This window comes from Tubulanus polymorphus, chromosome 1, assembly GCF_964204645.1.
Source record: "Tubulanus polymorphus chromosome 1, tnTubPoly1.2, whole genome shotgun sequence".
Taxonomy (NCBI): domain Eukaryota; kingdom Metazoa; phylum Nemertea; class Palaeonemertea; order Tubulaniformes; family Tubulanidae; genus Tubulanus; species Tubulanus polymorphus.
Genome location: NC_134025.1, coordinates 20,721,518 through 20,749,353, shown reverse-complemented (window position 1 = coordinate 20,749,353; position 27,836 = coordinate 20,721,518). Strand labels below are relative to the sequence as shown.

At 38.4% G+C, this 27,836-nt stretch overlaps 3 protein-coding genes and 1 pseudogene across 4 annotated transcripts; all 4 read right to left on the bottom strand.

Annotated features, from left to right (window-relative positions):
• Positions 1-276: 276 nt before the first annotated feature.
• On the bottom strand, positions 277-7,659 carry LOC141910572 (beta-alanyl-bioamine nonribosomal peptide synthetase ebony-like). The gene is made up of 2 exons (XM_074801302.1): positions 5,272-7,659; positions 277-802 (listed from the first exon to the last, which is right to left on the bottom strand). The coding sequence occupies exons 1-2, from the start codon at positions 7,657-7,659 to the stop codon at positions 662-664; spliced, it is 2,529 nt and encodes an 842-aa protein (XP_074657403.1). The 3' UTR covers positions 277-661.
• A 4,251-nt stretch (positions 7,660-11,910) lies between these two features.
• Positions 11,911-17,613, bottom strand: LOC141912029 (beta-alanyl-bioamine nonribosomal peptide synthetase ebony-like). Of its 2 annotated transcripts, XM_074803205.1 has the most exons (4): positions 16,219-17,589; positions 15,018-15,149; positions 12,733-13,994; positions 11,911-12,643 (listed from the first exon to the last, which is right to left on the bottom strand). In XM_074803205.1, the coding sequence occupies exons 1-4, from the start codon at positions 16,391-16,393 to the stop codon at positions 12,479-12,481; spliced, it is 1,734 nt and encodes a 577-aa protein (XP_074659306.1). In that variant the 5' UTR covers positions 16,394-17,589; the 3' UTR covers positions 11,911-12,478. The 2 variants fall into 2 exon arrangements, with proteins under 2 accessions (XP_074659306.1, XP_074659297.1); XM_074803196.1 differs by having other exon boundaries at positions 12,733-15,149; positions 16,219-17,613.
• A 14-nt stretch (positions 17,614-17,627) lies between these two features.
• On the bottom strand, positions 17,628-21,612 carry LOC141912042 (beta-alanyl-bioamine nonribosomal peptide synthetase ebony-like; annotated as a pseudogene).
• A 295-nt stretch (positions 21,613-21,907) lies between these two features.
• LOC141914907 (beta-alanyl-bioamine nonribosomal peptide synthetase ebony-like) lies at positions 21,908-27,170 on the bottom strand. The gene is made up of 3 exons (XM_074806247.1): positions 27,063-27,170; positions 23,372-25,784; positions 21,908-23,282 (listed from the first exon to the last, which is right to left on the bottom strand). Exons 2-3 carry the CDS (start codon positions 25,766-25,768, stop codon positions 23,118-23,120), a joined length of 2,562 nt encoding a protein of 853 aa, XP_074662348.1. The 5' UTR covers positions 25,769-25,784; positions 27,063-27,170; the 3' UTR covers positions 21,908-23,117.
• Positions 27,171-27,836: the final 666 nt, after the last annotated feature.

The window sequence follows — 27,836 nt, the reverse complement described above, 5'->3', positions numbered from 1 at the left end:
CCTGTCACGTGCGTTTTAGATCGAAATGCTTGCGCATAAGTACATATAACGCACGTAATCGACGACGACATTAACCATTCTTGAGCTTAATTGAACGCATGCCGTCTATACACTCACGCGGATCCACCGTTCACGAATCAACCGCCGTAGGTATGGCAACGAAAATCTCTCTTCCGGGCTCATTCTAAATGGCGTATAATATAACCGACGTGACACAAACCAACGAGATTATATTGAATGCGAATAATACAGTATAATGAAAACGAGATCACAAGATATTATACCATTTCACAATATACCAACTCTATGCATACCGTTAACACATATTTCAATCATCAATATTTCATTACTTTAACCGACGTAAACTGTTTTTCTCAATTTCTGTGCATGTTGCAATAAAGGAGGACACACAAGTCACTCAAATCATTTGAAAGGTCCTACGCCCTCAAGCAAGAAAGAAAACATTAACAATATTCATTTTGGTGCAAATAGTGGCGAAGTACGTCTTAAGGGTTTTAAGAAGATCCCGCTTGTGTGGTGTCTACTGAATAAAGTATGTTACTCGAATAAGTTCAATCTTCGTCGCAACCGATACAAAAGACCATCGTTCCATTGTCCAACATTTAGTCGACTATATCCCAAGATGAGATTGATTATCGTTTCATTTAAGATGCTTGATTTGTAAAGCTACGAACGAGTCTTTCGGGGCAGACGCGAAAGGCTGTTTTCCGTCGCATGTCACGTAATCTCTGACAGAAATGCACGCAATAGTTTCGTATCCGAAGTACAAATGCGCTAGATCCTGGAAAAAAGAAAGAAAAATGTTTACGTTCGAATGAAACAATGAAGTCATCCCGAAATTATAGCCACGATCACACGGATTTTGCACGGATCAGGCTCGGGCCATATCTGGCCCGCGCCTAATTAGAGAGCGCGTTCACACGCCAACCATTCACTCGATACTAAACAATGCTCAAACAAAGCGAAGTGAGTTATTTCCGGAATTTGAATAATAGCCGCGATCACACAAGCATTTTTGGCCCGTGCCAAATTTGGCTCCGTGTGGATCATTTCCGGGGCCAGTTGCAATTCAAACGCAATCATATGTCTGGTGCTAAAAATTGGCACGGGCCTGGTCTGACGTTTATGGCCAGGGCCAAATTGGCACGGATCGGTCTCGAGCCAATTTTGGCCCGTGCCTAATTAATAATAATAATAAAAAATTTATTTCCGTAATAAAATTACAACATGTCATAAAGAGATATACAAATATGAAATGTTTTAATATAATGTGGAGGAGATTAGATGAAGCCAATGAAGGCTTATAAAATCTCTAATCCCCTAGCATACACCGATTCACTCAACTCATACACACATGCAGTCATACACCTTCACCCAACATGCACCCACTCACGTAGTCACTCAGGCGGTCAATCACACTATCTTTCATTCACTCTTACAATCTGGTAATAGATGACAGATACAGACAGATTAATTACAAATTCATTAGATACAATTTAAGTTTTCTTTTGAAAGTATCTATACACGACAGTTGTTTTAAACTTTTTGGCAAATTATTCCAGACAACAGGACCAGAAATTTTTACTGTGAATTGTGTTTTGTTAGTCCGAAATCTGGCAACACGAAAAGAATTCATATTTCTGGTTGAATACAAGTGTATATCAACATTCTTTTTGAAATACCGATTAAAGGAATTTGGCAATTTTGAATTATTGAATTTGAACATAAATAGACTCAATTGAAATTTTGTAATATGTCTAAATTTTAGGATATTCAATTTCTTGAAGATAGGGTCAGTGTGTTCTAGGAAATGAGACTTATTAACTATTCTTACTGCTCTTTTTTGTAGTAAAATTAGTGGATTAAGCTTGTTTGCATAATAACTTCCCCAGATTAAATTACAATATTGTAAATGAGGATAAACAAAACTATAATAAAGGGTAATAAGGATATTTGATGGGAAATGCTTTTTTAATCTGGTTAAAATTCCAATGGAGCGTGACACTTTACTGCAGACATATTTGATATGGACATCCCAATTTAATTTGTCATCTATAAAAAGACCAAGAAAATTCGTACTATGTACACGTTTGATTAATTCTCCATTTAACCAAATGGAAGAATTAAAGTGATCTACACGACCAAAAATCATAAAGCGGCATTTCGCAATATTTATTGAAAGTTTGTTTACTTGATACCAGATGCCAAGTTTCGCCAGTTCAGATTTTACTATGGAAACCAATTCTTTGATATTAGAGTTACTATAAAAACAATTCGTGTCATCGGCAAAGAGGATAAAATGGAGTAATTTGGACGCATTAACGCAATCGTTAACGTATAATAAAAAGAGCAAAGGGCCTAGAATAGAACCCTGGGGTACACCAATTGATATATTTAATGGAGACGATAAGGTATTGTTGAAACTTAAAACTTGACTCCTGTCAGTCAGGTAGCTTTTAAACCAATCATGAGGAACACCTCGGATTCCGTAATAATCAAGCTTCATTAACAAAATGTCATGGTTAACGGTGTCGAATGCCTTAGACAGGTCCAAGAATAATCCAATAGTAATATTCTTATTTTCCAAGGCTTCAGAAAGATTATCAACAACCTTGGTTAATGCCAAGTCTGTTGAATGTTTTGAACGAAAGCCAAACTGGTATGGGATTACAATATCCTGTTTGTTACAAAAGGAAACCAATCTGTTGTAAACTAGTTTTTCCAGAATTTTTGAGAAGCTAGGAAGCAAAGATATGGGTCGATAATTATTTAAAGAATTAGGGGCTCCGGATTTAAACAAAGGACAAACTTTCGCAATTTTGAGTTCAAATTCATCTTGAAAAGTTGGTAATTTTCCTCCTGGAGGTCTATATATTACTCCAATAATAATATTGGATTTTTTACCTAAAACAATTTCGATGAATAAAGATTCGAAAGTATGATTCCTAGTTGATAAGTCTGTCCGTACTTTGAAATTGAAATTTTCCTTTAGGAAGAGAGCTACGCCGCCACCAAGTTGACCATTGGCGCGGGATTTAAAAATACTCGTGTAACCGTTAATTCTATACAAATTGGAGTTAGAATTATTTGAATTAGTCCAAGTCTCGGTCAAACCAATGACCGAAAATTGACCATTACAACAATTCAAAAAATCAGTTAAACTGTCAAAATTTTTGTTGACACTTCTGATGTTATGAGAAATGATGGATAGACTTCCCCGTTCAAGAGGAGAATCCTCGTCAACATTAAAGTACAAACAACTGTTGTTTGTACAAGGTATATCAGTTACTGAGCTTTTCATACAAATAACAAGTCATGGTGTTTGACTAATATTCAACGTATTGTTTTTTCCTGGTTTTTTCTATTGAAGGTGGTGTTCCGGATAGTGATCTCTCCTTTCGTTTTGCCAAGGTCGGTGTGCAGAAAGCATCACTAGTGACGCCATCTATTGCCTCGCAAAAGTGTTTAAGCAATGCAAGCTTGCCGGTTTCACTGAGGTGAATACCACTTTTATCGGTCGGCGAATAAAAGTGGTCCAAAGCTTTACCAGACGGTTTAAGTTTCAATATAGTGTCATTATCAATAAACATGATATTCTGTTCCGCGCATAGTTTCCCGATATGGTTGTTAACTGCTATTGCAAGGCTGTTGTACTCTTTTACGTTGTTGGAGTTACCTTTTCTTGGAATGATACTAGAGAAGTGAATCTGGGCTTCATTGAAATGTTCCGTCGTTTTAGCCATGGCTAAGGACAGATTCACCACTACAGTGTCACTGTCATTTTTGTTGTTACTTATATCGTTTGTACCTAAGTGGAGAATAACGTCAGTAATCGACGATCGATCTAGAATCTGATTGTCAGCTTTATTCAGAAGCGATGAAATCTTTTCACCGCTAGCACCAGGCTGGCAATTAACCGTGCCATTCGGAAACTCGAAGTCACGGAGGTTAGAATCACCGATTACTAATACATTATTTGTAATAGTATTGGACAGCGGTTCGCTTGACGTTTTCTCGCAATAGTCACGCCCTTCGTTGGATATCGTGTCGCTCAGAGTCACGGTACAATCACGAGCTTTATGCTCTGCGGCGCCACATTTGAAACACTTAAATCGTGACGGACAGTCAGCTGAGCGATGATCGCCAAGGCAATGTTGACACCCTATACCCTCACAGTACACTCTTACGCGGAATCCATCGGTTGATGTGAAGTTTGGAATAACTTTATTGACTTGTTTCAATTTCAAATATCTGGTCCCAGTATATATTTGAGTGTCCCTTATCACGCCTTTTTTTACCGATCCTTCAACATAATCACCATAATTTTTAATAAAGTTGACAATGGTCAGATCCGACATCTCATACGGAGCATCGACTATTTTCACAGACAAAAAGGTTAAATCTACATCATCCGGAGTGATTTTATTCCCTCGAAAGATTAATCCGGATTGTTTCAGAAGATCTTTACTCGTTTCATCTACTGCAGTAATTATGCAAAATTTTGACGTTATTTGAATCGCTGCTATTTTACTCACGTCATCGTCGGCACTGTCCTTTATAGCGTTAATGACATCTTGATGAAGAATTTTTCCGTTTACCTCATTCAGAGGAAACTTGATAGAACACTTCCTATCCAATGAACCCATTACTCGTTATAAATCCACAGTGAAAAACACTTGATAAATAATTTTTGTCAGGACATATACGAATGCGTGATCGCACTAGTCCGCCATCTTGAATCCTTAGGACAACTGTTCACACGGGTACCATATGGGCCCTTGCCTGTTTGGCCCGGGCCAAATTTGGCCCGACCAGAAACGTCGGACCAGGCCCGAGCCAAATTCTACCGCCACATAAATGATTGCGTTTGAATTGCAACTGGCACCAAAAATGATCCACTTCACTTTGTTTGACCACTGTTTAGTATCGAGTGAATGGTTTGCGTGTGGACGCGCTCTCTAATTAGGCACGGGCCAAATATGGCCTGAGCCTGATCTGTGCCAATTTAGCCCAGGCAAAATCGTCTCCGTGGGATCTCGGCTAATATGTCCAGTGCTAAAATTAGGCTTGGGCGTTGTCCGACGTTTTTAGTTGGTCCAAATTTGGCCCGTGCCAAACAGGCAAGGGCCCATTTGGCACAAGTGTGAACCGTTGTTCCAGACCAAAGACGCTCGCGAGATCGTGGTTATGGAAGAAATCAGTACTGATATAAACAGGTATTGGTATAATCATCAATGTACGTGTACTTACTTTTGTTACCTGGTTGGTATTGCATGTTATCATTCCATCGTATCCCATCTTTTCAGCCATTTCTAGTGACGCTTTTTCCATTAGATACGTGACTTGCACGTTCTCTTGCGCTGACAGATCAGGCGATGTTCCGATCAGGAAAGAATCGGCAAAATTATCGGTGATAAGATTGGCGCCGTGGCTCTCGACGTACTCCAAAAAATGGAATATCGTGTTACCGCCCTCGAATTGCATATTCGATGTAACTTCGCCAGTAGCGACGAGTGATGCACCCATAACTTTCCCGTTGCTATCAAGGCACACGCACGAAGCGCCCGATCTAGGGAAATATTCCCAGAAAGACGACACGTACATCTGGAATTCGGATGGTTTTAACCCAACAGCTATGCTCAGCGCATCCTTCTTCGTGTATGTATCTCCAAAATTCTTGGTGATTTCTTCTTTTTTATCCATAACATCGGTTAACGGGACTATAACATAGTCACCGATATTTTTTTGATATACTAGCTCTTCTTCACGAGCCCGTTTCAAAGATTTGATGAAATCGTTTATACTCGAGGCCGAGATGAAGGAAGCAACATCAGTTAAGTAACCCATAGATTTGATTTTTGCTAAAACGTTAATCGCATTTATCGAATTGCCCCCGACTTCAAAGAAATTGACATCTGCATTCAGTTTTGATTTCGAAATTCCTAGCACATCGGAAACTGCAGTCACGATATCATCAGTCGTTTTGTCCGAAAATACGAAATGTTCACATTTCGGATTTTTGGATGAAGAATAAATATGCTTAAGTCCAACCCGATCAATTTTTCCCGTCGCTGCCTGCAGTGGAAATTCTTGAATAAGTATAATTTCCGGTAACATGTAACCAGGAAGCGATTTCTTGCAGGCCTCGTTAATGACGTCTTCACGTACTCCATCAGCCGTGGTATAGAACGCGACGATGACCTCATTTCCATCACCCGATGTACACAATAGAACTACAACTTTTTCTACACCCTTACAACTTGAAATAAGTCGTTCGACTTCAGCCATGTTAACCCTTTGACCTCGGATTTTGACCTGTGAATCAGTACGACCTTCATATATCACGATATTGTCAACGACCCGCGCGTAATCACCGGTTCGATACAGGTGTTCGTGTCCGATCTCGGAGTAAAGATGGTTTGGAAGAAAGTTTACCATGTTTTCTGTGTCCACGTAGCCATCGGATACGTTTAAGCCACTAACCAACAATTCTCCAGTACCAGAGGTCAACGCAAGGCCTTCATCGACAATATAGATGTTGCTATTACCAATCGGCCGTCCAATTGAAAGCTTACCATCGACGGTTGACTTATCAACATCGGTTAAACATTTCATTAGTTGAAATGTGACGTCTCCAGTTATCTCAGTACTGCCGTAATAATTCGCTAGAGTGACGTTGCTTGGAAAAACATCAAAGAACTGCCGAGCTAGTTCAACCGGCAGGGTTTCACCGCTGGAAACGACGTAGCGTAGATCAGATAACTGGTGGCATGAATCATTCATCTTAATAACGGTAAAAATAACTCTGAGCAGAGAAGGCACCAGAATAAGGTGCGTTACTCTATGTTTTTGGAGAGCAGAGAAAAACCTTTCTGGATTTTGAACGACAGATTTCGGTATGATCACGAAAGGGACACCTTTCAAGAGACATCCGAACATTTCAGTAATCGAGTCCACGAAAAGAAGTGAGGTTTTAGCACATCCAACATCACCATTTTGGAAAGGTACTTCGTTCCATTGCCAGTTAAGCCGGTTGATAACGTTGCTGTTGCGGAGACGGACACCTTTCGGCGTACCAGTGCTTCCCGAGGTATAAAGGATACAGAATGGCGGATCTAATGCCGTTGGAGAAAACCTCTCTTGGGGAGATATTTTCTTTTGACTGATGTTACTACCAATTTTGTACAGATGACCATACTTAAAGATGCCATGACCCTCAACTAACATTTCGGCCGTCATTAGCTGATCGTAGAGCGCAGCGGAAGAAATTATACACATCGGATTTGCTTCTCGCAAAATCAGCTTTAACCTATTCAAGGGAATAACTGGATCTAATGGCACATACGCTATGTTTAATTTAAGAAGTGCTATGATCGTAACCAGTCGATCGTAGGTAGGTTCCATGAAAATTCCGACGCATTTCAACTTGTCCTGATTGGAAGATACGTGATCAAAGTGATTAAGTTGATGCAGGAGTGCGCGGGCTATTTTATTTGACGCTTCATTCAGTTCCTTATACGTTACTGATTTATCATCACTATAACAGGCTACATCGTCTAGATGCTTTTGACATGTATCTTCAAAGATTTCGACCACAAGATTCTGGCCTCTCCATTCTATGGCAATTCCCTTCAGCATACTGTTTGAGTTATATACCTGAAGTAGATATGATTGCCCAAAGTTAGAAAAATATTGATTAAGCCTTATCTAAGGAATATGGCGCTGTAGAGTGGATATGTGTGGATATTCGACAGCAGTAGAACTTAAAAAACTAGGGATCCCTATAGAGGCTCCAAAATGATGTTCAGACACCTTGACCCAAACATCAACAAATTAAAGAAAAAACAAATAAAAGGGATGAATTGATGAAAAATGATGATGAATTTATATCATGCAGAAGTATATCTCACTGAAAGAAAAAAGTATTTTGTATAGTGTACATTAATCGCTACAAACATTAAAAAGTGTAAAACAGTGGAATAGGCGAATAGTGTAGGTGGAGCAATCAGCGATCAGTTGCACGTTATTGGGTCTTAGTAAATTCAGACCTTACTAGTCGGCAGTTAATTCAAAATCAAACTATTGACTCATAAACGGATTTTAGGGTCCATGATCAAACTAAGGGTGGGTATCTGTACACAAAGCGTATATTTTACAAGTATATCAGATAAAGTTCCATGTATACTTACGTACACGTAGTTGGGTTTATCAAATGTAAATGTTCGTGCATAATGTAAAATGTAAATGTTCGTAATAATAATTCTAATGATAATAACGCAGTGGAGAGTGGTATAAAGATAAATGTTATTAATATTATAATAATTATTATTATTTCTATTATTATCATTATCATTATTATTGTTATCATCAACATTTATTTCTATACCGCTCTTCACTGCGTTTTATGGCGGTTCACATAAAATATACACATCATCATATTACATTTCAATTGATTACGACTATACATTTAAATCGCATCTTATTGAATGACAATGATCGGTTAAGCTTTGAATACTGCGATAAACCTGTTCAATCCCACTTACCTTAGAGACTGTATTATCTATTGCCAGCCAGAAGAGCAAACAGCATTAATGAATTGTGACTGCGGTTAACGGAGATTACTGTTGCATCGCGCGTATGTCGCGCAGAGTGTCGCTGTGTTCAATCATGGACTGGAAACGAATAGTGAATCTAACGTCATTGATGTAAATTTCTAATTCGTTTTAGAGTTCATGGTTCTATCGGTCAGCGTGGCGCAGAATCTGCTTATCTGCCGAAAATTGATTGACACCACCTGGTCACCCGATATAGTAAAACGCTTCGTCCGATAAAATAGGACAAAGCCCGCTTTTATATCAGGATATTGACTAAAAAGGAGCGTGGAAAAACGCCAGCCACCGAGCATCATATCGGATGTTTGACAAAATGCAATGGAGACTAAACACTTCGGCAACAGCTAAAATGTGGTGAGATGGATGGTTTCTGACGAACCACTCTGCAGAATATGTGGCCAGGCAGCAACGAACCTGCGCAAACATCACTGTTAGTTCTCTCATTCCTCAAATACGTGTATATTTCACATATATATTCACATTACATAAGATAAAAGATTTTAAAAACAACAAGAACAAACGGAAACTCTTTACTGAACTTCGTAAAATGGTCTTTATAAACGCCAATTGAATAGGAAGAATGGAATGAATAAAAACATTTATCTGAAAAGAAATCTGCTGGCAAAATATGTTGGTTGGGAACTTGATGCGCATATTCTGAGCACTTACCTAGTGCTTTTGCTAATATTTAATATAGAATATGTAGTCTATCAAATCAAAATGGGTTTTCTGAAGATAGCACCATTTTCTAACAAAAATATTTCATAACGTGGTAAAACTACGCAATGAATCGCGAGAGACGAAAAGAATATAAGTCCCACAATCACATGATTGAAAAAACTTTTTTAAAATCTAAACCATTCAAATTAATCAAAACCCGAATTTTCGGTTTCATACTAGAATTAATTGCAAGATTCATAAGATTCATCACAAGGTTCATTGCGTAGTTTTACCACGTAATCATGTTACCCATGGATCTAAATTTAGTTTTAAAGTTCTTTTCCGTTACTGAAAATGGTTTTTTAGTATAAAACCGAAAATTCGGGTTTTTAATAAATTTTAATAGTTTCGATATTTCAAAAACAATTTCGATCCTGTGATTGTCAAGTGGGACTTTTATTCTAAAAATATTTCATGTACAAGTTTATTATAAATTGTATACATTGTAAATAGTAGTGACATTGTAAATATTTTTCATATGGCTCAAATAGCTGCTGACAAAATATCTTAATCGCGAAATTTATATCGAAGAAATTATACGCATATTCTGAACACTAGAACGCGCTCTTAGTAAAATCAAATTAAAAACCAATGGTGAATATAGTCAACCAAATAACAATGAAGATTTTGAACAGTATCTAGTAGCAAAACTATTTCACGTACAAGTTTATTATAAATTCTAAATATTGTTAACAGAAGTAATATTTGTTTAACAGTTTTTACTAGATTCCAACAAAATTTTTGAAAATGAAAAAAACAACACAATAAGCCTTTTTACAGTTTCCAGGCGCCATTTTTTGTGGTACCCGCCGGGTCCGCATTGTTGAATTTTTTGTCCCTATTTTTGCCCCGTTTGATTTTCTCATTTCGTTCATACCTCTGGATTGGAATAAGATAGAAACAAAGTGAAAATATCGATGAACTCGGCTGATAATTAACTTTTTTATGATATCACTCATTTATCAAGTTAATGCTACAATGTGCGCTGGTGAAGTTATCAACATTGATATCGTCTTCCCGAACTTGAATTATTGCCCATGTCATTCAAAAGTTCGTAATTCTTACAAATTTTAATCGACATTTTTGAAATTTTCAGGATCGATAGACATCTATATGTAGTGTTACGTGCTTTTTACCGTTTTCACTTATCTTTATTAGTTTTTAAGTAACATTTTCGGCGGGTACCCAAAAAATGGCGCCTTGAAACTGTAAAAAGGCTTATTAAAAAGACTATCTCTATTCAAATTAAAATCTATCATATTGTCTAAAACATTTGTATGCAATTTGAATGATACGGTGTACCGATTGAAAGCTAAAAGTTCAAATTCACCAATGGCCTAATAGATGGCACTTTTGTTCGTTCGGTTGTAAATGATTGTGTATATGCCCTAATATAAAACATTGAATTCATTCCTCATTTGGTAATGTGTGACATACATTTTCAAACGTAAAAATGTATATGGTAATAAAAGCATAGAAGTCTATCGGAATGTCATATGTAAATCATGTTATTCCATATTGCCGCAAGAAAGCAGTTATTCCCTTATTACAAAGACTCTGTAACCGATTCAATCCCAAGAACCGACCAACCATCATTTGTACCAGCTAAGAGAACGCAATCGGGAGGAACGATGCAAGTTTTCGATTAATCAGCTAATATTCTGAAACCAATTCATTCTGATTAAAATATCTTATTTGTAGGACTAAGGTAGAATCTTTAGGAGCTGATGCAAAAGGTTGTTTTCCGTCGCTTGTCACGTAATCTCTGATCGAAAAACGTCCAATAGTTTCGTATCCGAGGAACGCATGTGCTAGATCCTGGAAAATAAGGAGAAATATCTAATAAATTTTATATTAATGTCACGATAATATATGTTGTAATTTTATCAGGCATCCATTTAACTTACAGCTGTAAACTGACTGGTATTACATGTAATTATTCCATCGTACCCCTTCTTCTCCGCCATTTCTATAGACGTTTTTTTCCAATCGATACATCACTTGGATCTTCTCTTGGGCGGACAAATCAGATGCTGCCGCGACCATGAACGAATCGGCAAAATTATCAGTAATGTGATCGGTGCCATGGCTCTCCACATATTCCAGATAATTGAGTATCGTGTTCATACCATCCGAATATATATCCGACGGACCTTCTCCTGCTATTGTAACTGATACACCAATAACGTCACCCTTGTCATCCAGACAAACGCACGAAGCCCCGGATCTAAGAAAATGGTCCCAAAAAGATAAAACAAATATTTCTAATTCGGTGAATCTTATCCCCAATGCCCTAGATAGAGTTTCTTTCTCCACGAATGTATCCACTAGATTCTTGACGATTTCTTCTTTTTTGTCAATCGCTTTGTGTAATGGAACGATGACGTAATCGGTTGTGTTTTCTTGACATGGTGACTCAAATTGATACGTCAATTTCAAGGATTCCACGAAATCGTTTATACTCGAGGCTGATATGAAGGAAGCAACATCAGCGGAGTAGCCCATAGATTTGATTTTGGCTAAAACACTAATCGCATTTATCGAATTGCCCCCAACTTCAAAGAAATTAACACAGAATTCTTGCAACCAACAGAAAACAGAAAATGTGTTTATGTGAGTATCTTGTGTCTAGCTGTGCAGAAATAAGGGAAATATGGTCTTAATTCAAATGAACTTCAAGAAGTTGGAACGTATACTTTTCTGATCCAGGCATCCGGCCACCAAGCTTGCGATAGGAGATGTTGAAATGTCACCAGTGTTATTATTGCCTTTGTGGAGTGCGCTTGTACAGCGGATCATCTTCTAAATGATGGTTATCGAAGTGCTTAATGGGTGGTACTTTTTCATCCAGTTGTAAAATGATTTACATATTTCAATTCATTCCTCATTTCGTAATAAAGTAGATATATTTTCAAACGAAAAATGTGGGTTAATACAAGTATCGAAGTCTAACGGAATTTCATATGTTTCATGTGTTATACCATACATGTATATTCTGCAAGAAAATAGAGAAAACATTACTATTGCCTTATTAATCTAAAAGCCAACCAATTATGTTTTGTACGAGAGAACGCAATCAGGAGGAGCATTACACATTTTCCCAATCCATTCTGTCGATTAACCAGCTAATGCTGTGAAACTAATTCACTCCGATTAAACAATTTTATTTGTAGGACTAAAACAGCGTCTTTAGGAGCAGATGCAAAAGGCTGCATTTCGTCGCATGACACGTAATCTCTGATCGTAAAACGTCCAACAGTTTCGTATCCGAGGTACCCATGTGCTAGATCCTAGGAAATACGGAGAAATATTTAATACATTCCATATTAATGTCACGATAACATATGTTGTAATTTCAAAAGGCATGCATTTTACTTACGGCTGTTAACTGACTGGTATTACATGTAATCATTCCATCGTACCCCTTCTTTTCCGCCATTTGTATAGACGTTTGTTCCAAACGATACATCACTTGTATCTTCTCTTGGGCGGACAAATCAGGTGATGCCATGACCATTAACGAATCGGCGAAATTATCAGTAATGCGATCGGCGCTATGGCTCTCAACATATTCCAGATAATTGAGTATCGTGTTTATGCCATCCGACTGTATATCTGATGGACTTTCTCCTGTTATTACTGCTGATACGCCGATCACGCTACCCTTGCCATCCAGACAAACACACGAAGCTCCAGATCTAAGGAAATGGTCCCAAAAAGATAAAAGAAATATTTCTAATTCGGCAAATCTTATCCCCATTGCCCTTACTACAGCTTCTTTCTTCAAGAATGTATCCGCTAGATTTTTGATGATTTCTTCTTTTTTTTCAATCACTTCAGTTAATGGAACAATAACGTAATCGGTGGTGTTTTCTTGACCTGGTGACTCCACTTGATACGCCGATTTCAGGGATTTCACGAAATCGTTTATAGTCGAGGCAGATATGAAGGAAGCAACATCGGCAGAGTAGACCATGGATTTGATTTTGACTAAAACGCTAATCGCATTTATCGAACTGCCCCCTACGTCGAAGAAATTGACATCTACGTTCAGTTTAGACTTCGGGATTCCGAGCACTTCGGTGACTGCGGTCATGATATCATCAGTCGTTTTGTCCAAAAATTCGAAATTTTCACATTTCGGGTTTTTGGCTGAAGAATAGATATGTTTAAGTTCAACCCGATCAATTTTTCCCGTCGCTGCCTGAAGCGGAAATTCTGGAATAAGCATAATTTCTGGTAACATGTAACCAGGAAGTGATTTCTTGCAGGCCTCGTTAATGTCGTCTTCACTCACTCCATCGGCCGTGGTATAGAACGCGACGATGACCTCATTTCCATCACCCAGTGTGCACAATAGAACGACAACTTTTTCTACACCCCTGCAACTTGAAACAACCCGCTCAACCTCAGCCATGTTAACTCTATGGCCCCGGATTTTGACCTGCGAATCAGTACGACCTTCATATACCACCATATTGTCAACGACTCGTGCTAAGTCACCAGTTAGATACAGGTATTCGTGTCCTCTCTCGTCATTAAGGTGGTTGGGAAGACAGTTTTTTGTAATGTTTTCCTTATCCACGTAGCCATCTGCTACGTTAAGCCCACTGACGAGTAATTGTCCAGTTCCAGTTGTCACTGTAAGATTATCGTCGACAACATAAATGTTACAATTGTCTACCGGTCGTCCAATAGAAAGCCTATCATCAACAGTTGACTTTACGACGTCATATAGACATTTCATCCGTTGAAATGTGACGTCTCCAGTTATCTCAGTACTACCGTAATAATTCGCTAGAGTTACGTCAGTTGGAAAAACATCAAAGAACTGGCGGGCAAGTTCAACAGGCAGGGCTTCACCGCTGGAAACTACGTAACGTAGAGCAGATAACTGATCAGACGAGTTATTCATTTTAATCACGGTAAAAATCGCTCTGAGCAGAGAAGGCACCAGAATAAGGTGCGTTACTCGATATTTTTGGAGAACAGAGATGAATTTTTCTGGATTTTGAATGACTGATTTCGGTACGATCACGATAGGAACACCTTTCAGGAGACTTCCGAACATTTCAGTGATCGAATCGACGAAAAGGAGTGAGGTCTTAGCGCATCCAACATCATCAGTTTTGAAAGGTACTTCATTCCATTGCCAGTTAAGGCGATTGATAACGTTACTGTGGCGTAGACAGACACCTTTCGGCGTGCCAGTGCTTCCCGAGGTATACAGGATGCAGAATAGCGGATCCGATATCCCTGATGAAAACCGTTTCTCAAAAGGAATATTTTTCCGATCGAGATAATTACTAATACTGTATAGATGGCTGTATTTGAAAATGTCATGACCTTCGACTAACATCTCGACCGTCATTAGCTGATCGAAGAGCGCGGCCGAAGAAACGATGCACATCGGATTTGTTTCTCTCAGAATCAACTTCAACCTCTTAAAAGGGATTACCGGATCTAATGGCACATAGGGGATGTTTAATTTTAGAAGTGCTATGATCGTAACCAGTCGATCGTAGGTAGGCTCCATGAAAATCCCAACGCATTTCAACTTGTCCTGATTGGAAGATATGTGATCAAAGTAATTGAGTTGCTGCAACAACGCACGGGCTATTTTATCTGACGCTTCATTCAGTTCCCTATACCTAACTGATTTACCATCATCGTAACAAGCTACGTCGTCTAGATGCTTCTGACATGTATCTTCAAAGATTTCGGCCACGAGGCTTGGACCCTTCCATTCTCTTGCTGTACCCTTCAGCATACTGATTGAGCAGAGTGCACCTTTAACTAAAATAAATGTCAAAACACATAATATGAAAAAGTTCTGGTCAAATATTTCGACGCACACATTAAATGTTGCTAAAACGTTTGTATATGACACCGGTTTCAGGAGTCAGTGCCGCATTTTCTAGACATTGAGTCTTCCCGATACACATTCATATGCACGATGCAATCAAGATAATTGAACTAATTTCTAACCCAAACTATGACAATCGTCCATTTCACGAAACAAAGGTATGATTTGTTTTCAATACTATATCATCAATTTCAAACAATCAATCTACAATGCTGACTAAATGAGTGGATTGGATAATAGGATATCAACTGTAGGTGTCTGTCTCGATCTTTCACGAGCATTCGACACGTTAGATCACGACATTCAATATAGAAAGTACAAAGAGCGAACGAGGAGGGGCCTAAAAACGGCTGGGGCAGAATTTACGGTTAGTTATTAGAATGATAGGGTTTGTACCACTGACAGGTCAGACGGGGTAGGGGAGGTGTGGGGTTGGTTCCAAGAACTCTAAACATGTGAAGCATTTAGATTTATTTCCCGCCAAATGAATGAATGATTTTCGTTAGCAAAAAATAACAGGATTCTGCATTTATGCGCCGTCCATTGGACGGGTATTCAGCTAATGTATAATATGTATATGTGTGCAATATGTGTATGTATATATGTGTATGCAAGAAACGCACACTTAGACATACATCTTGTGCGTTTATGTTTATGTCCTTTGATTTCAGAAACAGCATTTTCACGAGTCCATAAGTTAACAGGAGAGAAACGCATCAATAATTAATAAGATGACATTCGATTCACTAAACTACCAACAACTTTCATACTAAAGCTTGCCAGTTTCGCAAGGACTTGATCGGTAGCTTCGTAACAATATATAAGTCAGAACATGTTGTACTGTTTAAAATAAACAAACAAACAAACATACGAACAAATAGGTACTCTACAAACTCATGGTCACTCGCTCGCTAGAAAAAATTGACGATTTTGTCTTTTTGAATGATGTTTCTAAAATTCATTCTAAACCTTCTTTTATAATCCATAGATATCACTTACTGTTGTTCGGAGCTAGCCTAGGCCTTCGACTTCGTTTCTCAACGCTAAAATGTTTAAAATGTCTAAAGAGTTTAGCATGTATATACAGTGTAAAAGGAAACGACTTAGTTGGCGATAGTGTGTCCCGCAATTGACCTCCCCACATAAAAGGTGTATACACCTGTTTGTTGACCATCTGTTCGGGTCATTCGAACTAGAACTGGAATTTGAACCAGAAAGAACTTAAGGCTATGTGAATGCTCGTGTTTTCAATTTTGTTGGAAGTGAACCTGGGGCCCTCCAGAGGAAAATATTTGAACATTTGATGGTCAGATAACGGTTGATTCGGGTCACAAAAGTTCCAATTCTTCGAAAGAAAAATTGCTTTAGTTGTTTTCACCACGTTGAGACGTGTGTAGAAACCAGCTTAAAATACATAAGAATATTGAATTTGTTTGAATGATCTGAATGGGTTTGTCTAATTCCTCTCTAGTCTAATAGCACGGGTTGAGTTTAATTGCTCTCAATGCAGTTCAGTTATACTTAGGGGTTTCATATGGTGGCTGATTCGGGCCATACTAAAAAATGTTTCTGTACGGCTAAAGCGATGTTTCTTGGTATTCTCGCGCGAGAATTCAAAACTTTTGGTTTTCTCGCGCGAGAAAACAAAACGTTTTGGTTTTCTCGAGAAGTAGTTATTATTATTCTAAAGTCTGTGGAATACATCGTATCGGATCGAACACCCTAAGTACGCTTCGGGGATACTACTCTCAACTCAAACCAGGAGGACACTAATACGGATTAAATCCTAACCCTCGGTGGAATTAACAACAACAACAACAACTAGCGGAGAACACAATCCAACACCACAACCTTACAGATCTGGAAATCCAAGATTCCCTGATAATTCCTTGATTTTCCCTGATCCTTGACCCAAAATTAGTTACTACCGCGGTTCAAATTCAACGCGTGCGAATCATCACACAACTAACGTTATTCTATACTTAGACTTCCGATTTCAAAATCAAACCACCTGTTTAGCTCCCGGCAGGTGTGTTGGGTTTGTAGGGACACCAAAACAGAAAAATCAAACGAAATCTACCAATCAAATGAATAACACGGCCAATCCCTATTTTAAGATCAAAAGAAACTAGTAAACGCATCACGAGTAAATTTGCTATAGCTAACGGTAGTAGGACTTACGGCAGTAAAACGGAATATGAGCTTCAAATGCTACGAATACTGTCAATATATAGAAATAACCTCACACGGGACGTGACAGTCGCAATTGTTTTGTTTACAAACTGAACTTCAGATTCCAACTGCACGATCAACACCTTTATGATCCTACTATCACGGAACTGTTTCTACTTCTACTAAATCTCCTAGGTAAAAATCCCCAATTCTTCAAAGTAGGTAAAAATCCCCCTCTTGAATGTAGCCAATTTATTCATATTTTACTGTGGAACACCATAAGGATATCATGAGCATACAGACTATGGTATATACCATTTGAATTAAAGCATACTACAAATTAACAGTTCATTAATACTGTATTAGTACCGTACTTAAGTTATCGCAGTTAATGAAAGGGTTCATCACACATTTCAAATATATTACACTAGCTTGAATCTAGAATATTTCAAATCAAAAGTTCATTATTGCTTATAATTCAAGTGAGCAATACCCATTTATTTTCTGTCGATTAACCAGCTAATGCTCTGACACTAATTCACTCCGATGAAGATATTTTATTTGTAGGACACAGACAGAATCCTTTGGAGCAGATGCAAAAGGTTGCTGTCCGTCGCATGACACGTAATCTCTAATCGTGAAACGTCCAATTGTTTCATATCCGAGGTACCCATGTGCTAGATCCTGAAAAATACGGAGAAATATCTAATACATTCCATATTAATGTGACGTATTATGCCGTGATTTCAAAAGGCATGTATTTTACTTACGGCGGTAAACTGACTGGCATTACATGTTGTTATTCCATCGTACCCCATCTTTTCCGCCATTTCTATAGACGTTTTTTCCAATCGATACATCACTTGTATCTTCTCTTCAACGGACAAATCAGGTGATGCCGTGACCATGAACGAATCGGCGAAATTATCAGTAATGCGATCGGTGCCATGGCTCTCAACATATTCCAAATAGTTGAGTATCGTATTCAGACTTTCCGAATATATATCCGACGGACCTTCTCCTGTAATTAAAACTGATGCGCCAATAACGTTACCCTTGCAATTCAGACAAATGCACGAAGTTCCAGATCTAAGGAAATAGTCCCAAAAAGATAAAATAAATATTTTGAATTCGGCAAATCTTGTCCCCGCTGCCCTAGATAGAGTTTCTTTCTTCACAAATGTATCCGCCAGATGTTTGATGATTTCTTCTTTTTTGTCAACCGCTTTTGTTAATGGAACGATAACGTAGTCGGTGGTGTTTTCTTGACACGGTGACTCGCCTTGATACGTCGATTTCAGGGATTTCACGAAATCCTTTATAGTCGAGGCAGATATGAAGGAAGCAACATCGGCGGAGTAACCCATGGATTTGATTTTGAAAAAAACGCTAATCGCATTTAACGAACTGCCCCCAACTTCAAAGAAATTGACATCTACGTTTAGTATAGACTTCGGAATTCCGAGCACTTCGGTGACTGCTGTCATTATATCATTATATCATCGGTCGTTTTGTCCGCAAATTTCACATTTTGGGTTTTTGGTTGAAGAATACATATGTTTAAGTACAACCCGGTCAATTTTTCCCGTCGCTGCCTGCAGTGGAAATTCTTGAATAAGCATAATTTCCGGTAACATGTAACAAGGAAGTGATTCCTTGCAGGCGTCGTTAATGGCATCTTCACTTATTCCCTCAGCTGTGGTACAGAACGCGACGATGACCTCATTACTATCACCCAGTGTACACAATAGAACGACAACTTTTTCTATACCCTTGCAACTTGAAACAACTCGTTCAACCTTAGCCATGTTAACCCTCTGACCTCGAATCTTTACCTGCGAATCAGTACGACCTTCATATATCACCATATTGGCAACGACTCGCGCGTAATCACCAGTTAGATACAAATATTCATGTCCCCTCTCATCAATAAGGTGGTTGGGAAGAAAGTTCATCATGTTTTGCCTTTCCATATAGCCATCAGCTACGTTAAGGCCACTGACGATTAATTGTCCAGTTCCAAATGTCAATGAAAGATTATCATCGACAATGTAAATGTTAATATTGTCTACCGGTCGTCCAATAGAAAGCCTCTCACCAACAGTTGCCTTATCGACGTCACTTGGACATTTCATCAGTTGAAATGTGACGTCTCCAGTTATCTCAGTACTGCCGTAATAATTCGCTAGAGTTACGTTACACGGGAAAACATCAAAGAACTGCCGAGCAAGTTCAACAGGCAGGGTTTCACCGCTGGAAACTACGTAACGTAGAGCAGATAACTGATCAGACGAGTTATTCATTTTAACAACGGCAAAAATCGCTCTGAGCAGAGAAGGCACCAGAATAAGGTGCGTTACTCGATATTTTTGGAGAACAGAGATGAATTTTTCTGGATTCTGAACGACTGCTTTCGGTACGATCACGATAGGAACACCTTTCAGGAGACTTCCGAACATTTCAGTGATCGAATCGACGAAAAGGAGTGAGGTTTTAGCGCATCCAACATCATCAGTTTTGAAAGGTACTTCATTCCATTGCCAGTTAAGTCGATTGATAACGTTACTGTGGCGTAACCGGACACCTTTCGGCGTACCAGTGCTTCCCGAGGTATACAGAATGCAGAATAGCGGATCCGATATCCCTGATGAAAACTTTTTCTCAAAAGGAATATTTTCCCGATATAGATAATTACTGATACTGTATAAATGGCTGTATTTGAAGATGTCATGACCTTCGACTAACATCTCGACCGTCATTAGCTGATCGTAGAGCGCGGCCGAAGAAACGATGCACATCGGATTAGTTTCTCTAAGAATCAACTTCAACCTTTTAAAGGGGATTACTGGATCTAATGGCACATAGGGGATGTTTAATTTTAGAAGTGCTGTGATCGTAACCAGTCGATCGTAGGTAGGCTCCATGAAAATCCCCACGCATTTCAATTCGCCCTGATTGGAAGATACGTGATCAAAGTAATTGAGTTGCTGCAGCAATGCGCGGGCTATTTTATTTGACGCTTCATTCAGTTCCCTATACGTTACTGATCTATCATCATCGTAACAAGCTACGTCGTGTAGATGCTTCTGGCATGTATCTTCAAAGATTTCGGCCACGAGGCTCGGGCCTTTCCATTCTCTTGTGGTACCCTTCAACATACTGATTGGGGAGAGCGCACCTTTCACTGAAATAAATGTCAAAATATGAAAAAAACGTTCTAGTCAAAAATATCGACGCACACATTACAGTTACGACGTTGGAATATGACACCGGCTTCAGTACTCCGTACCGTATTTTCTAGACAGATGTTTATGGCGGGCGATAACCACCAAAATATAGCATAACTTTGAAAGATAGTGGAAAGATGATGAAAAGATAGTGAAAAGATAGTGAAAAGATGATGAAAAGATAGTGAAAAGATGATGAAAAGATAGTGAAACAATGAAAAGATAGTGAAATAATGATAAAAAGATTAAACGATGGAAAGGTGAAACAATGAAAAGGTTAAACGATGATGCTATATTTTGGTGGTTATCGCCCGCCATACTGGATACATATTCATACACACGATGCAATCAAGGTAATTGACTTAATCTCTAACCCAAACTACGAAAATCGTTCACTTCACAAAGCAAAGTTATGATTTGTTATAAATGTTATCAAGATAAATCAATCGATATACCTGATTGAATGTGTGTACCGAACTCCCGCTGCTGTGTCAAGTAATATAATATGCGAAAGCAGACCTATAAATTGATTTCTGAAACAGAATTTTCACGAGTCCATCAGTTAACAGTTGAAAAGCGTATCATTGAATCCCTGATTAATCAGATGACATTCGATTCACTAAAACTACAAATAACGTCCATGCCAAAGTTTGCCAGTTTCGCAAGAACTTTAACAGTAGTCTGTAAATAATCAGCAAACGATGCACTGTTGAAACTTATCGGTAAATTCTCTGGTCATCCACTCGCTTTGACGATTTCACGTTTTGAATGATATTTTTGACTCAGATAATTGACTAAAACAATTACTTACTGTAATTCGGAGTATACAGACAGTCGGCTTCGTTCCTCAAGGATAGACTAATGCAGTGAGCATGTATATTCAGTGTATTTAATGAACACGAGTTAGTTCCTCGCAATCGACCTTTAGACATGATATGATATGACATGGTTTATTTTCTATTCCATATACATAGAATATTTTACAGAAGCAATGAATAGACGATATGTGCTAGAAATGTGTTACCGCTATGCTATGCATGTTATTATGAGCTCTGAAAAACTAGTTTGATTATTCACACCAATGGCTGGGTCAAATACCGTTCAAAATCACGGAGCATGCAATCAGTTTCGTTTTGCGTTTTTCGATGATCTATGATTGGTCATATAGAAAATAACATATGTAGCCCTTATCAGCGGTATGTCCATAAAACATTCATTTTTTAAACAAGCTTTCTTCTATAGAATAATACCAGAATATACACATAATTTAGCTCACGACTATAACACTGAGCTAGATCAGGCCAAAAATGATACCTTGTTTCTCATTTTCAAAATCCTTGAAAATGACCAGGCAGTGTTTATTTTTCTTTTAAGAAAACATGAATTTTTGGAAATATCGACCAGGCAGGCAGCATTATTTTATGAAATATTTGGAAGCAACCATTGCGGGCATTCACGGCGCTAGTGTAGCGGGCGACCATGATAGACTAGTGACTATATCTTTGGGACTCGAAATGAAAACGTAACACGTTCCGATACAATATGGGCTTGAAAACTGCTTTATTGCGGGAAAATTATAAGCATTAATTAGATAGAATGACGTCACAAAATAGCATCCAAAGAGAGATTTAACATATATAATATGTGCTATTGGCTAGAAACTATAGTAAACGCATTACAGTATTGGCTATAGCTAACAGAAGTACGACTTAGGTTGTAAAACGGGTTATGAGCTTCAAATGCTAATGAATACTGAGAATAGAAATAACCTCATATGGGACGTGGTCCTAAATACGTCAATTTTTTTGTTTAAACACTGGACTTCAGATTTCAATTTCGCGATGAACACCTTAATGATCCTTCTCTATACCACGGGACTGTTTCTAATCCTGCAATAACTGTCTATCATCTTAGCAAATTCTTACACATTTAAATCCTTCTTAACACAGAATTCTTGCAACCAACAGAAAACAGAAAATGTGTTTATGTGAGTATCTTGTGTCTAGCTGTGCAGAAATAAGGGAAATATGGTCTTAATTCAAATGAACTTCAAGAAGTTGGAACGTATACTTTTCTGATCCAGGCATCCGGCCACCAAGCTTGCGATAGGAGATGTTGAAATGTCACCAGTGTTATTATTGCCTTTGTGGAGTGCGCTTGTACAGCGGATCATCTTCTAAATGATGGTTATCGAAGTGCTTAATGGGTGGTACTTTTTCATCCAGTTGTAAAATGATTTACATATTTCAATTCATTCCTCATTTCGTAATAAAGTAGATATATTTTCAAACGAAAAATGTGGGTTAATACAAGTATCGAAGTCTAACGGAATTTCATATGTTTCATGTGTTATACCATACATGTATATTCTGCAAGAAAATAGAGAAAACATTACTATTGCCTTATTAATCTAAAAGCCAACCAATTATGTTTTGTACGAGAGAACGCAATCAGGAGGAGCATTACACATTTTCCCAATCCATTCTGTCGATTAACCAGCTAATGCTGTGAAACTAATTCACTCCGATTAAACAATTTTATTTGTAGGACTAAAACAGCGTCTTTAGGAGCAGATGCAAAAGGCTGCATTTCGTCGCATGACACGTAATCTCTGATCGTAAAACGTCCAACAGTTTCGTATCCGAGGTACCCATGTGCTAGATCCTAGGAAATACGGAGAAATATTTAATACATTCCATATTAATGTCACGATAACATATGTTGTAATTTCAAAAGGCATGCATTTTACTTACGGCTGTTAACTGACTGGTATTACATGTAATCATTCCATCGTACCCCTTCTTTTCCGCCATTTGTATAGACGTTTGTTCCAAACGATACATCACTTGTATCTTCTCTTGGGCGGACAAATCAGGTGATGCCATGACCATTAACGAATCGGCGAAATTATCAGTAATGCGATCGGCGCTATGGCTCTCAACATATTCCAGATAATTGAGTATCGTGTTTATGCCATCCGACTGTATATCTGATGGACTTTCTCCTGTTATTACTGCTGATACGCCGATCACGCTACCCTTGCCATCCAGACAAACACACGAAGCTCCAGATCTAAGGAAATGGTCCCAAAAAGATAAAAGAAATATTTCTAATTCGGCAAATCTTATCCCCATTGCCCTTACTACAGCTTCTTTCTTCAAGAATGTATCCGCTAGATTTTTGATGATTTCTTCTTTTTTTTCAATCACTTCAGTTAATGGAACAATAACGTAATCGGTGGTGTTTTCTTGACCTGGTGACTCCACTTGATACGCCGATTTCAGGGATTTCACGAAATCGTTTATAGTCGAGGCAGATATGAAGGAAGCAACATCGGCAGAGTAGCCCATGGATTTGATTTTGACTAAAACGCTAATCGCATTTATCGAACTGCCCCCTACGTCGAAGAAATTGACATCTACGTTCAGTTTAGACTTCGGGATTCCGAGCACTTCGGTGACTGCGGTCATGATATCATCAGTCGTTTTGTCCAAAAATTCGAAATTTTCACATTTCGGGTTTTTGGCTGAAGAATAGATATGTTTAAGTTCAACCCGATCAATTTTTCCCGTCGCTGCCTGAAGCGGAAATTCTGGAATAAGCATAATTTCTGGTAACATGTAACCAGGAAGTGATTTCTTGCAGGCCTCGTTAATGACGTCTTCACTTACTCCATCGGGCGTGGTATAAAACGCGACGATGACCTCATTTCCGTCACCCAGTGTGCACAATACAACTACAACTTTTTCTACACCCCTGCAACTTGAAACAACCCGCTCAACCTCAGCCATGTTAACTCTATGGCCCCGGATTTTGACCTGCGAATCAGTACGACCTTCATATACCACCATATTGTTAACTACTCGCGCGAAGTCACCAGTTAGATACAGGTATTCGTGTCCTCTCTCGTCATTAAGGTGGTTGGGAAGAAAGTTTTTTGTAATGTTTTCCTTATCCACGTAGCCATCTGCTACGTTAAGCCCACTGACGAGTAATTGTCCAGTTCCAGTCGTCAAAGTAAGATTATCATCGACAATATAAATGTTACAATTGTCTACCGGTCGTCCAATAGAAAGCCTATCATCAACAGTTGACTTTACGACGTCATATAGACATTTCATCCGTTGAAATGTGACGTCTCCAGTTATCTCAGTACTACCATAATAATTCGCTAGAGTTACGTCAGTTGGAAAAACATCAAAGAACTGGCGGGCAAGTTCAACCGGCAGGGCTTCACCGCTGGAAACTACGTAACGTAAAGCAGATAACTGATCAGACGAGTTATTCATTTTAATCATGGTAAATATAGCTCTGAGTAGAGAAGGAACCAGAATAAGGTGCGTTACTCGATATTTTTGGAGAACAGATATGAATTTTTCTGGATTTTGGATGACTGATTTCGGTACGATCACGATAGGAACACCTTTCAGGAGACTTCCGAACATTTCAGTGATCGAATCGACGAAAAGGAGTGAGGTTTTAGCGCATCCAACATCATCAGTTTTGAAAGGTACTTCATTCCATTGCCAGTTAAGTCGGTTGATAACGTTACTGTGGCGTAACCGGACACCTTTCGGCGTACCAGTGCTGCCCGAGGTATACAGGACGCAGAATAGCGGATCCGATATCCCTGATGAAAACCTTTTCTCAGAAGGAATATGAATATTTTCCCGATCAAGATGATTACTGATGCTGTATAAGTGGCTGTATTTGAAGATGTCATGACCTTCGACTAACATCTCGACCGTCATTAGCTGATCGTAGAGCGCGGTCGAAGAAACGATGCACATCGGATTAGTTTCTCTAAGAATCAACTTCAACCTTTTAAAGGGGATTACTGGATCTAATGGCACATAGGGGATGTTTAATTTTAGAAGAGCTGTGATCGTAACAAGTCGATCGTAATTAGGTTCCATGAAAATCCCAACGCATTTCAATTCGCCCTGATTGGAAGATACGTGATCAAAGTAATTGAGTTGCTGCAACAGTGCGAGGGCTATTTTATTTGACGCTTCATTCAGTTCCCTAAACGTTACTGATCCATCATCATCGTAACAAGCTACGTCGTGTAGATGCTTCTGACATGTATCTTCAAAGATTTCGGCCACGAGGCTCGGGCCATTCCATTGTCTTGCGGTACCCTTCAGCATACTGATTGAGTTTTATCTAAAAATGTCAAAACATGATAACAAGAAAACTATTGAACGTACGAATATTGACGCCTTGAAGAATTACTGTAATGCATTGTATCGCATTGTATTGCATTATTTTGTCGACAATGAATAGTAATGATAAAGATGAAAATATTTCATCAAGTATCAATGTCGTTATTTTGAACATATCGCTGATTGAGCTGACCGGCAACCAGTCTAGGCCCCATATATCAATGACGTAGTGCACCGCCTATCAAGAAAATAATCATTCAAATTAATCAAAAGTAAAGAGTAATGAAAAAATATTCAATTACAAAATAAGCACCAAAATTCATAATAGTCATTGTCATTTTGAAACGCCAAGAATATTGATGACTTTGTGCACCTCGACTCTCACAGAACCCCTTGTATAACGCATACTAAGTATCAATGTATATAAACATTATTGTAACGGTTTTTACAGCGTAAAAAAGATCTAGTCAAATATTTCGACGCACATACCATGGTTATGAGGTCACGTATTTTCTGATGTTTTCCCGATACACATTTATATACATGATGCAGTCGTAGTAATTGAACTAAATTCTAACCGAAACTATGGACATTGTCCATTTCACAAAGTAAAATCATGATTTGATGTAGATTATTTTTCATCAATTTCAATCAATCAATATATCATGCTATCGCGCTGCTGTGGCGAATACATTAATCATGAAAAAAAGATTATCTATAAATTTTATTCTTGAACAGTATATTCACGAATTCATAAGTTATCAGGGGTAACGCATTTTGATGACATTCAATTACTAAAACTACCAGCGTCCACGCCAAAGAATGCCAGAACTTTAACGGAAGCTTCGTAAATACAACGATCAGCACAGGTTGCACTGTCGTAACCTATCGGTGCATACTATAAACTATATACTGGGGACTCCCTCGCTATCAAAATCTGACGACTTTGCTTTTTCAATGGCCTTTTTGATAATTACGATGGCTGATTCGGACCAAGTTAAGAAAAACCCGTGCAATACGCCATGTAAAAATGTATTGTTTCGTTTTTGTGTGCGTTTCTTCGCCGCACAGAAACGAGAAATCACCGCAAAGAATCGCGCAGAAATGAAGGTTCGTTTCTGCACTCGATTCGATGCGTTTCTGGGCGTTATTTTGTATTTCTTCGCGGCGAAGAAAACGAAACAATTTATTCAGTGCTTGGCGTATCGCACGGATCTTTTTTCTTAACTTGGCCTGCATCAGCCACCATAGATAATCCACTGAAACAGTTATCACTTACTGTAATTCGGAATCAGGCCGTCGACTTCGTTCCTCAGCGATGGTCTAATGTAGCGGGCGTGTATGTGTATTACAAAACCCCTGATTTAGTTTGTGACACCGTACCCCGTGACACGATATGATATGATTTATTTTTCATATACGGTTTTTACACAATCAATGTATCAACAATGTGAATTAAAAATTTGATAACAGTCAATGAAGTGCACTGCCTTGACACAACAGTTAGCTTGTACAAGAAAGCAACGATAGCAAAATGAAGAATCCGACGCTTTTTTGTAGCTTGGTTTACGGAGTAGACCTCTTCAAACATCATTTCGGAGGAAAAATTGAAAGTCTTTAAAAATCCTTCGGTGAGATGAAATCATTTTTTGAAGAACAAGGGAACTATCGATAGGACAACATAGGCCTACGTAAGGCCAAACAAATGAATCGTGGGAAGGTCGAATCCAGCAAAATGCGATAAGAACCTTGCGTTTTTAAATTTTTTCAGCATTCAAGCCGGGATTCTCATTCGGTGGTGAAGAAAAAAACAAAAACACAGACATTTTTGCTCATTTTTTTTCAAAGAAATCCTTTCTTTCGGAGGGGTTTTCTGTAAACCAAATCAGTAAAAATGGTCTCACGAGCTGAGCAAACCAGTGTTACGATTTAGCTATTTGGCTAAATAGTAATGCTGTTTGTAACTAACTATTATTGTAGATAACTTTTGGGAGAACATCTGGTGTTTTTGTAAAATTTAGTGTATATCGACAATCAATACCCTTCAAACTAG